General features: G+C 39.0%; 1 protein-coding gene across 1 annotated transcript; it reads right to left on the bottom strand.

Annotated features, from left to right (window-relative positions):
- Positions 1–443: 443 nt before the first annotated feature.
- slc28a1 (solute carrier family 28 member 1) lies at positions 444–11,912 on the bottom strand (the record flags this gene model as incomplete). Its single annotated transcript, XM_080762158.1, has 20 exons — positions 444–558; positions 697–805; positions 1,097–1,195; positions 1,331–1,412; positions 2,465–2,641; positions 2,905–3,073; positions 3,217–3,347; positions 4,074–4,199; positions 4,699–4,779; positions 6,650–6,730; positions 7,015–7,092; positions 7,463–7,576; positions 7,915–8,056; positions 8,195–8,384; positions 8,616–8,707; positions 9,097–9,167; positions 9,245–9,324; positions 9,598–9,665; positions 10,612–10,744; positions 11,822–11,912. The coding sequence occupies 20 exons, from the start codon at positions 11,910–11,912 to the stop codon at positions 444–446; spliced, it is 2,229 nt and encodes a 742-aa protein (XP_080618284.1).
- Positions 11,913–12,351: the final 439 nt, after the last annotated feature.

The raw sequence follows: 12,351 nt of genomic DNA, 5'->3' as shown, positions 1-12,351 counted from the left end.
AGTAAGACAGCTACTCATTGACAGACAGACAAATAACTACTCATGGACAGACAGACAGACAGGCAGGCAGGCAGGCAGGCAGGCAGGCAGGCAGGCAGGCAAAGAGCTACTCATGTTATGTTATTATGTTATTATAACAGCTACTCATGTTATGTGCAATAATTTGTGCAGTTATGGAAACAGCTCTTTGTGTTTATGCAAGAAAATGTAACACATTTATTTATTTACATATTGTGTGCATGCACATTGTACTTTGATACATTTTGCGAAAATAAAGCAATTGAAAGAGAGAAGTTATCAAGTATCATTAATGTCGTAATTTTATCTACTGGCCCCTGGCCCCTTGCCATTTTTGTAATGTGGCCCACAGGTAAATCTATTTGAGTATCCCTGATGTAAACTGTGTTTAAAATATAAAGCGATCCATAGGTCCAAAGAAACAACTACTTACAAACATTATCATAAATAATACCACAACATTTAGTGAAATGAAGAGTGACGTTTACTGTTGTGTTCCATGAGCCCTCAAACGAAATGATCCCATTGTTGTTTATTGTGCTGCAAGAGACAATATTCTTACTTTAAGAGAGCCTGTATCATATTTGAAATTTCACTTATTTCTACAGAGTAAAAATATGTGTAAAGACGTTTAAAATCACATAATCCTGTTTTGAAATGTAAAACATTCAAGCTCACCTTCCAAAGAGGTCTTTACAGCAATCATTAATGTTCACATCTGTGGCATTAAAAACAGATGTGTTGTTGAACACCTGCACGCAGTCCAGTGGAGGAACAAAGAGGATTCCTGAGAAACAAATTCACAAACACAGAGTATATGCCTGATTGATTAAGGGGGCACGTTCCAACATAATTTGATCGCATGCCGAAAATAGCCGATCAAAAAGTTTGTATCATGGCACACATTGGCACAGATACGACTTGTTGTGAGCTTCTAGTTCTGCTATTTCTGATGCGTGACAACAACGTATAAATCATGATTATGGTTCGGAGACAGTGCAAAGGCACCACATAAATCAGTTCAGTGTTCCAGCTGATTTGAGATTCAGAAATGTAATGCAGAATGTACAGTGCTCACCTGCAACGCATGCATTGATAAGAGATACACAGGTCCCAGTGAACAGGGCTCTCAACACTAAAGATGCAATATCACTTCTTCTGGAGGGACATATAGAGGCTATGATGGAGGAGGAAGCAGACATTAGTCAAATCTCATTCTCTAAATACAACATGTATTCCTTGTAAAGGCATAGCTACAGTAACTGCAGCCACCCCGTGACAATGTGAAAGAACCATCCGGTATGGTACTCACATAGGCCTCCAATCATAATACCGATTGAGCTGAAGTTGGCAAACCCACAAAGAGCATAGGTGCAGATAATCTCAGAACGCACCTGCAACAGGCAAAGGTTTTCATTTCAGTTACTGTACAGTATGTTTAATCACTAAAGCCCTTTCAACATTTTACAAATGTTCCTTGTTAATACCCACCCTCCAAACAAAATAGCCAATTACAAGCTCACATATAGTGTAACATCTGTGCCCAGAGTCACATTGGTTTCATGTATTTTTGTTTGCTATGCACCATTTTCATGTATTGTATTATTTTCCACCAATCTGCTACGCTATGAGTTTTTCTAGTTATCTGCTGGACTATATGCCATGAGAAACCAGTTAGATACATGTGTTGCTATGGCAACAGGCAGTGATTGGGAAGCCCAGCCCACAGCTCACCTGGCTGATGGAGTGAGGGGCCAATCACATTGTTTGAGCCACCTGGAGAGATTGACTCTGTCAGTCCAGAGTGGAGGTGCAGAGAGACAGACAGTCTACTGAGGAAGCAAGAGGAATATTTCCCAAGTCTTGCCATATAGCCATATGTTTCCCTGAAATCGGATTCTACCTGGATTTAAAGACCTTTTTCCATTCCTGGAGTTTGGATTTCGATCGAGGATGGACTTTGCGTAACCGTGTAAAGGGTGGTAAGAGGAGACTTACCACTACACAGAATTGACTGGGTTCCATTTTGGATTTATTTTGTCGACATTTAAGTTTAGCTTTGGACAGTGCCAGGACACTTGAGCTTCAGTGACTATTTTGTTTTGTGTTAATAAATCACAGTTAAGCTTATTTACTGATTTCTGTAGTGATTATTATTCTGAACTGACCCACCACCTCCCTCATTTTTGCTATAATTGGTTTATTTAATTGTTATTATTGTAACCGTTATAATAGCATCATGCTGGAGCCCACAATTACGACACTATGTGAGCTTGTAGATCTGCTATTTTCAAAGGACCTTTGGTTATTATTCTTTTATATTTGTGAAAATGTCTGCCTATATATTGACATGCCCCAAATAGTGTTACCATGGTTAAAGTGCTTAAGGACAGCAAAGGTGTGTGCGAACTGCAGTCTTCAAAAAAGTCCTCAGCACTTCACTCACAGAAATGGTCTTCCCGACTCCCTGTAGCCTATTGGCTTTCAGTTCAGACAGTTTCTCATATGCCAGGAACTCATTCAGGAACAGCTTGGTGCCAATTAGCTCTGCCACAGTGAAAGACTCTTCAAATGGTATTCCCATTATGAAGGCCACAGGCATAAACAGATAGGAGCAAATCATCTGCAGCCACAAAGAGATGGTATGATGTAGATATTACTAGATTCACTTACAGTTAATTCATACCTGCAGTAAAATAAAGTATATGATACAGTTCAACCTTATCATAATAGCACATCATGTAAATAATATATAGGTTCACTTAATTTTACAGTAATTTACATCAGCAGTAACATTAATCAAATTCAACATAACCTTGTCAAAACATGATCACATTTCAGTCTTCAGAGCACCTAAAATTGTGATTATTGTACATGTCGGCATACCTCAAATGAGATTTCAGGATATCCCACCATACCACCAAGCCATGTCAAAGCTGAATTGATGAACGCCAAGATGGCAAGAAAAGCTATCAAGTTTGCTGCTATGTTAGCAACCAGGCCTATTGATGCAGATGCTCCACTACTAGCAGCCTCCAGAACGTTCCGCTCATCACTGAAATTAAAACCAAACAAAACAAATCCTTTCTGTTTTAAAAACTTGAATAAAAAGAAGATTTTGAAAAGAATAGAAAACAAATAAGGTTGTAACACAGAATGAATCAGAATGATACGATTAAGCAAAAGCTTTATACACACCCACAAGCTACTTTAATGTCTTTTTCTGACTTAAACTTGGACTCCTCTGTCTCAGGGTAAGACAGTTTGGCAATGGCCAAGGCACAGGGAGCAGCCATCACAGATGCAGATATCAGAGAGGATGCATCAATCTGCAACGTGTGAAGAAGGTTGATGCACAGTCATGTCAAAGAGTTATGACCTAATTCATACTTTGTTCCACTCATATTTTCTGGTTGAAATGTATTTGTTTATGGTGTGACATAGTCATACAATGAAGTTAAAAATATCCAGTTGTCAAACAACGAACATCTGTGATATCTAGGGATGGAGCTCGTTAATCTTTTATTGATAACGAGCACCTTATCCATCAGGCTTATCGAGCCGGGTTCTTATCGAGCCCACTATCGAGCATTTTCTATTATTTTGTGGAAAGATGTTAGACGACAACTTCTGAACAGAACAAGTACAGTATATTTGAATGCAGTACTTTTCTAATATGTATACTGTCACTTTAAAAGCGTAATTTTGTTTACCTGATTGGCAGGTATCGATAATTTTTTAGACCGTGCTGACACAAACAACATCAAAAATATCAATAAGCTTGTTATCGGACTTTATAGGGGTATCGGTTATCGAGCTCCATCCCTAGTGATATCTGACATCTTATGTATTGAAATGATGCTTTTTAAATGGTGTGGAAAATAAAAAACATTTGAAACCCTTCAAGTTCAATTCACTGCTATGTACTTGATTGTACTCCATCATTATTTATTGGTGATAATATCAATTAAATGTATCTTTACAATTTAATATTTTTTGTGTGTGTAATGTAGGCATACGGTATACTTAAGCAAGCACAAGGAAGATCAACTTACGCCAAATGAAATAAATGCCCCCATAACACTGCCTGCAATGGTGGCAAACCCACCAACCATAACAGCGTGGACCTCAGATTTGGTCATGTCCTTCAGGTATGGTTTGATGAGCAGAGGAGCCTCAGTCTAATGAACAGAGTATGGACAGAGTTGGTGGTGGATTTATGCAATAATATATGGGCACATAATGCCACAAAAACAATATGGATAATATACTGTAGCAGGTGCCAGGGCTTTTTCTTTGCACTCTATTTACTTGACCATTGACCCCTGTGTTTGTTAACTAAAGTTCATGGCATGCCATTTACTCTGATCTTTCACTTTGCTCTGGATAAGAACAAATGTTCTTATGCCTAAATTGTTCTTAACGCCTAAATTGTATCCACCTAAGGCCTAACCTACTTAACTTAAATTCACTGGTAGGAACCACACTCAATAACCTCAAATACAAGCTACTAATGGACTGCTCTTCAAATTAAGATGAAACACTGAATTTAAAAAGGCAATTGCCGTTTGCTGTCATGTCAGGACATGTTTTGTTTTGTTTTATGCGACATTATTTATTTGTGATTTCTATTAGGATTGTTTGTATGTTATGCTTCAGGTCTAATGTAGTCCAGAATACCTGTCCAACAAATATGTTGCCAGCAACACTCAAGGTCTCAGTGGGGGAGGTTCCCATCGTTATCTCCATAATCCATGAGATCTGTGTGGACAAAAACATGTGGCTTAACAGCAAACCTGCACTAAAAGACATATATATAATGACTATATACTGTATAAATACAAAATGTCCATGAGGAATCTTTTTTTTAAAGATATATGAAAAAATATACTTCATAGACAACAAATATAAAACAAATAATATTTGTACTCAGAGGGAGTACAGGTACGTAATATCCTTATCAGCCCTTGTACAGTACTTTACCAGTGTACTGTGCCAGTGGTTCCTATTTGCCCACGGACCCCGTCATCTATAAGCTCATAACGTGTCGCATTATTATTTTAAATATGGTGATTTCTTTTTTTATTATTTACAATAGTCCTACTGGATCCCAATAAATTATATCTGGCCACAAAAGATCACAGGATCTATTGAATGTGACAAACTGACAAATTGAGCCTACGACACACAGTATGGCATCCCCCTAGTACCTTTACCTTCACATTCAGTAGATCCTGTGATCTTTTGTGGCCAGATGTAATTTCTTTCTAGTAGGACTATAGTATATTAATAAATAAATCGCTGTCAAATTTTGTAAAAAAGGACGTTTTAGCCCCATGTTCGAATGCCCCCGCCCCCCTGACAAAAATAGCTAAAATCGCAAAAAAGAAAGAAACGTTGTCCTTTAACATTACCAGAAACACATTCAGCTATTCAGCTATTAATAACTATCATTCAGCTATAGCCCTGGATGTGTACAAATGAAACCACATTTTGTTCCATGTACACTCTCAGAGTTCTGGGGGTTCTTGAAAATAAAATGTTTGAGAACCACTAGTACTAGTTTTCTCATATGCCATAGTGTCATAGTAAACCTGGAGACTTGACATTGAGTAATTGGGTCTTATTATCAAAATAAGAGCTCAAACTGGGTGTATAAAACAGAAAATCCAACAATTCTGGACTCCCGTACCTAGGGATGGAGCTCGTTAATTTTTATTGATAACGATCAGGCTTATCGAGCCGGGTTCTTATCGAGTCAATTATCGAGCATTTTCAATTATTTTGTGGAAAAATGGGAGATAATACATTCTGAACAGAACCAGTATATTTTACTAGGGCCTTCAACTACAGTACTTTTCTAACAAACGGAAGGCAATTGACCTTTTTACCAATAAAATAATATTAAAGGAACTGTTAACTGGTTAATACTGTATGTGTACAGACAGTGACTTTAAACACGTAATGTTGTTTACTCTGTTGGCAGGTATCAATACACTTTTAGACATGTTTGTGCCAGCGTGGGCGATTATCTTGATCGCCTCATGTCTTGATTGTTTAAACATGACGTCATGGGCCGCTATGCTCGATAACAGGCTTGATAAGGCCAAAGCTTATTGATAACGGGTACTCAATAAGCTTGTTTTCTGAATGGATGGAGCTCGGTTATCGAGCTCCATCCCTACCCGTACCCCACTTTGAGAACCACTGCTGTGAAGACTGTGCCTATAATCAAATAAGAAGTCCTTATTTTAAAACTAGTTTAAAAAAAAGGTGGCTCGCGCACATCCAGTTCCTGACTGGTGCTGGACAAAGGTAGATACATACAGTGAAGAAGTGGTCCGCACACAGGCTTAATTTGCTCCAACAGTGTTTATTGTGTTAAAACACCATTATAAATGGTGATCACCTGTTTCGGCCGTTCACGGCCGAAACGTTGTGTTTTACATAACTTATAATGGTGTTTTAACACAATAAACACTGTTGGAGCAAAGCCTGTGTGCGGACCACTTCTTCACTGTATCTCTGTGTCCATAATAAACTTTATTAGCACTTAGGCTATAATGAGTGTGTGGCCATGTTGATGTCTCTAGAATTCTAGACACTTGGAACAGTTAGCGATGTACTGTACCTTTATTATGAGCCACTGCATTATTCCAAGAAAGTACAGGACTGACATCACACTACTGAAGAACACAACGATGGGCAACGCCTGAGGAAGCAAATTATTAAATTAACACAGGGTTTTACTGTGTGGATTTGAAACACTTAATTAACCACTTATACACACAATATACTTTTGTCGTACGACAAATAGCTAAAATAGCCAATCTACAAGCTTACAAAATGTCACAAATCAATGAGCTGTGAACTTGTAGATCTGCTATTTTCACAATTTGGGGAAGTTGTTTGGGGGAAATAATTGTGTGTGTGAAATCTTTTGTGATTTATTATATTACAGGGAGACACAAATAAGCGCCATGCACTGCCACTGACCTGGAATGCAAAAATGCCTTTGATCAGGTCATCTCCAAAAACGAACGAAGAACCAGCTTTTGTGTAGTCGAGAAATGTCTGAAATCAAAATCCAGAAGAAAGATATTAGCTGCACATAATAAGTGACATATCCATGTGCATAATGACATTACATGACATGTACAAATGATTTGGGAATTGGGACTAATGCAGTGGAAAAGCCTAGATGTTGAGAGTTTATACTCCCAAGTGTATCACAGATAACATCTGCTAAAGGCACAGGCTGTTAAATCAGTGGCACATACAGTATGCACAAGCGTGCATACTGTATGTGCCACTGATTTAACTACTACTGTATAGATGTCTATACAGTATGTAGGTACTGCTATTGTATATCAGGTGGGAGGGGGTGGGGGTTGACAAATAATAATGGCCCATGGTAAGTAAAGGAAATCTTCCAACTGCATACCTGCACTTGGTCTCCAAGCCATTGGAAAGCTATGAGTCCTGGCTCTGTTCTTATGACAAAAAGCCCAATGCAAAACTGCAAGCCAAGACCCCAAAACACAGTCCTCCATGACACCTATGAAAACATGATGTGTGCACAACACGCAGCATTACACAACATAAATATGAAGGCTATTAGATATCGTTGCTGTCGGGTGTAAACCTCATACTGTATGTCCAAAACTTATTTTCAAAATTCAAATAAAAAAATAGGACACTGTACTATGGCAAAGTTGGGCATTCATTTAGGGGTCAAAAACATTAAAACTTAATGTACAGCAACGGTATCCAAAGTCTAAGAAAAACAATGTACAGATAACAGGAGAGATAGCAGACAAGCTCTTCAGCACGAGGTCACAGGAATGGTCATTTACACGTCTGGCGTGGGGAGGATTGACTCATTTTAAAACCTACCGCTGCCCTGTGCACTGAGAAGATGAACAAAACCAGGATGAACGCACAGACACCTCCAAATGAGATGAGCTGTTCTGGACGTTTACTTGTGTCTATCCAGAGCCAGGCAACCAACCCAATCACGGCCACCAGGATAAACACCCTACATCAGGACATCAGGAGACAATTACGAATTTAGGCATTTTGAAGATATTCGTATTCAGAGTGACTTACAAAAAGTGTATATAATAACACTATCCTCTCAGCTCCTATATAACTATAACATATTGTATTTACTCACCATTTAATCCATCTCAGGTTAGACTTGAAGCATCTTACTGCAGGTTTGAAACACCGGCTAATGCTTTCCCCTTTGTATTTCTTCACAAGGTTGTAGGCAGTGGACACAACTGCCACACTGGTTAAAACTACAAGGGCAACAGCCCTCTGGAAGTCCATTACACATGCTGTGATGAAGTACGCCACATAACCTGCGGCAGATAAACAAACGTGCTTAGTTACAAATGAATACAACATAGTCTGGGATGATGCCATGAACAATGCCTGAGCAATCTTACAGAAATCTTTATATGATTTATGCTGTTATGTTGTTCATCTGTTTCCTTGTCTTGCTTCTTAGTCAGTTGATACAGATTTGTGTGAAGCAAAATAAAACCAAATGAATGCAGTAAGAGTATGAAATATGAAAACGTATACTGTACCTGCTCCAAGTATGCCCAGCACAATGTGTTTGAAGGTGTTGGAGCGAGCTTTAATAAAATCCTCTATGGCCGTAAGCGGCTTGGAAATCTTGCTGTAGTGCAGATCAAATTAGAGGTTAGTGCACAGCACGCTACAAACAATCATTGTTAAATGGAAAATCAAAATTTTCATTTTGATTACTTTTCCTCTGCACATTTTTTCACTTTGATTGAAGTTTCACTGCTCAATATTTCTGATATAATAGACTCCACTAATCGTATATTGTCAGTTGATTTAATAGTTTTTTACACTGGAACACATGACATCAAAATAGTACGCAACATCATGGTACAATAAATTATAAATACACAATTTTTTTAATACACAATGCAAACATTGCATAGATTATTATTGTCTTTTGCACTATAATGCATGCACTATAATACAAAGTACTATACTGTCACAATGACTTTATCCAAAACAAATAACTGAAGTACAAACCTCATGTATGATGCCTGTCTGTTGCGAGTTTCCTCCTCTTTGATACTGCTAATAGCAGAGATGTCATCCCCCTGAGAAAAATAAATGGCAATTAGATTCAAACATTCACAATGTACCATGTCCTTTGAAAATGACTGGTAATAAATACCTGCATTTCAAGAGCCAGATTGTCCACACCATTTCCATTGGCATGGGTCACAGATTTGAGCTCAGTACTGTTGGCTTCTGCTGGAAAAACAATCAATGAGTTAGTGTTCACTAATACTTGCAAGTCTTTGGAAAGTGACCAGCTACCGCAACTTGGAATACCAAGCAAGTAAGAAGTTGTGTTTGTATTTCCTCAGTGAGATAAAAAAAACCCTGTAAGATAATTCCACACTATCCTTGTGTATATATTGTGAAGAATGGTACACAGAAAAACTAAACAAGTTCAAAACTATAACACAAGCAGTGTGTTAAGAAAAGCAGAGCTAATAGCTTACTCATTGTGCGTCTTCTTACCCAGCAGTACAAATGCTGTGTTGTAAAGTTCTGTGCGGGGAAAATATAGTCTCCCCTCCATGTAAAATCTTATCATTAATTAACAGACATGTTACGTGCTGCACAGATCAGTTTCATAGGAAGTACTTGACATAAGGATGTGATATTGCATTGATAATGATATGATGGGCCATATAAAATCAATATTTTATTTGAGGCAATATAGAATACACATGTGCCTTTTTATCTTCAAATGATAAGTTGTGACATTCCAAAACAACACATAGTCTATTAATCATACTGTAGCTGACTTTGGGCGATTAATCATAGCTGACTTTGGGCTTTACCAAGGACTACGTGTGCAGCACCGTGTAGCAGACCGTGTGAGGTATATTATATTAATCTATACTACTATAGTAATGAACATGCCTCAGGAGATTGTTATAAAGTCATATATGCTAATGATAGCTGCTAGTGTGCGGTTTTCCACAACTAATCAGTTGACTAAAAAGTGCTATTTACTTTGTGTACACAAGATGACAGCATTGTGCAATATGAATTCTATAATTAAACACATTGACTGGACAATTTCACACATTTTGTTAGTTGACTGAGACAACAAATGAATACCTGGGCATATGGATAGATATGGAACACATCTTATCTCAGAAGCCACTCGATGGAGTCTACCTCTCCAAAGATGGTTTTCTTACCCATCACTGTCTGTAAGCTTTATGAAAAGGTCGGTTGGCCATCAGGAGAGAACAGAACAGAACAGCACCGCACTTTTTTATATACAAAGCCTTGCTTAAGAAAATGCCTAATCAGGGGCACGGTGGCACAGTCGGTAGTGCTGTCGCCTCACAGCTAGAAGGTCCTGGGTTCGATTCCCGCTCAGGACCCTGTGGGCACTCATGGCGTGTCCTCTCCTCTGTGTCATCAGTGCCCATATTCAAGGTGGGGTTGGCGAAAGGGCCTTTCATCCTCAGCCATTTCATTGGTGGGACTTGCCTTCCAAACATTGATTCAGCTCACACTGGCTTAAAGGTTAGAGTGCGCTTGTTGCCGGAAGGTTCCTGGTTCAATTCTCTGGACTGGGTCAGCTCAGCCACCATTGTTAAGTTTGCTGACCGGTGGAAGGAAGTGGTGCCAGGAAAAATGCCTCTTCCTGAATGCCGGAAAGACCAAGGAGATGATTGCAGAGGACTGACACGCCCCTCCTGGTTAACAGGGAACCAGTGGAGTCTTTTTGAGTGGTGCAACCACTCCTATGGACCGATTCCGTAACGGGTCTCATGGTCGCAGCCTATTTCCTGTAGGCGGAGACGACACATCTGCGGTTTCCCCGCACCAAGCTTCTACTACAGTGAATGGAAAAGTGACTGATGTTAGTCTGCCTCAAACGTTACTCTTTTACCGGCTTTTTACTAACACTAACATTACAAAGATGTCCAGAACATCGAGGATGAACCTGTGTAGTTTATGGCTGCTCCAACAGTAGTGGCAAAAAAAAACGGAATGTCAAAATATCTACTGCGGTGGCTGAGACTAGAGCCATTGAGTAATGGTTGAGACAAAGCAGTGAAAGGTCCTGAAAGATACATAACATCAGTCTTACCCAATCTTTCTGTTTTAGTAACACAAGGCTGCTGTACTTTATACGTCATACTTTAATGCTTAGTATGAGGTATAAAGTACAGCAGCCTTGTGTTCCTAAAACAGAAAGATTGGGTATTGGGTAAGACTGACGTTACAGTATGTATCTTTCCTGGTGAGATGTAGGAGGGGCCCGGACAGGAGTCAACTCACAGAGCCTAGTCCCTCCACCTGCCAGAATTGTACCTCCCAGTCCCGGCAGAGTAGTTCCGGAGTGGCCCTGGTCTTTTCCTAGTGGATCTGATCGAGGGTAGCTACTGGGACGTAAGTCAGTACTTCATCACCCCGGCTGGGTAACCCGAGTGAGGGGTATGACCTTGGGATACATCACTGAGGATACGTCCCAGGTGCATCCGTGTATTTTCATTCTGTTAGAAACATATAAACATGTTAACTTGTACAGCATACACACTAAAAGGATATTTAATTGCCACATCTCTAATTGGATTGTCTCTAATCTACCTTACTCCTGTGTCAGTGAAGTGAAATCTTAACATTTTAAGATCAGCTCACCAGGGAGGAAGGTAGAGGGGTTCTCTACACAGCTGGTTCCCCGTCTGAAGTCCAGTCTGCATCCCCCGTCACATACTAATCATGTTGCCACTGTTAAACTGGTCTTCCAGTCTGTCCTTGTTGTCCCATGGTCTTTCTGATGGTTCTCTGGAGGTCAGGTTAATCATCATGACCAATTGCACTTAGGGGGAAATTTGAAGTTGAAGTTAACTGTTACATTTCCCAATATTTGTTAGTTGACACGCAATTGGTTTTCATCCTAAATCAGTACTTAATTAAAAACAGAGCCATAGTTGACTGATTGTTATAGGAAGTGTGAAATTGATGTAAAAGTAGTGCAGCACAATTAATCAAAATTATTCAAAAATCACAGAGGCCATTAAATGTCAAGACATGGTACCGGGGATAAGCAGAATGAAAACGAAAAATATCATCACAAATACTTCTGTAACTTTAGCAATAATCGTGCAGGGTGTAACATTCCAAATATCCTGTACCTGTGAAATGTCAAGAAAATAACAATCTGTATATTACCCATGTATTCAAATGTATTCTATATCTGTAACATTTATTTTGAATGGATTACTATAGAATAAGGTTTTAGGT

The sequence above is a fragment of the Protomyctophum bolini genome (genome assembly GCF_963924005.1).
Source record: "Protomyctophum bolini genome assembly, chromosome: 4".
NCBI classification, from domain to species: domain Eukaryota; kingdom Metazoa; phylum Chordata; class Actinopteri; order Myctophiformes; family Myctophidae; genus Protomyctophum; species Protomyctophum bolini.
Note: the sequence above shows the minus strand (reverse complement) of the source record. Positions and strands in the feature narration are given on the sequence as shown.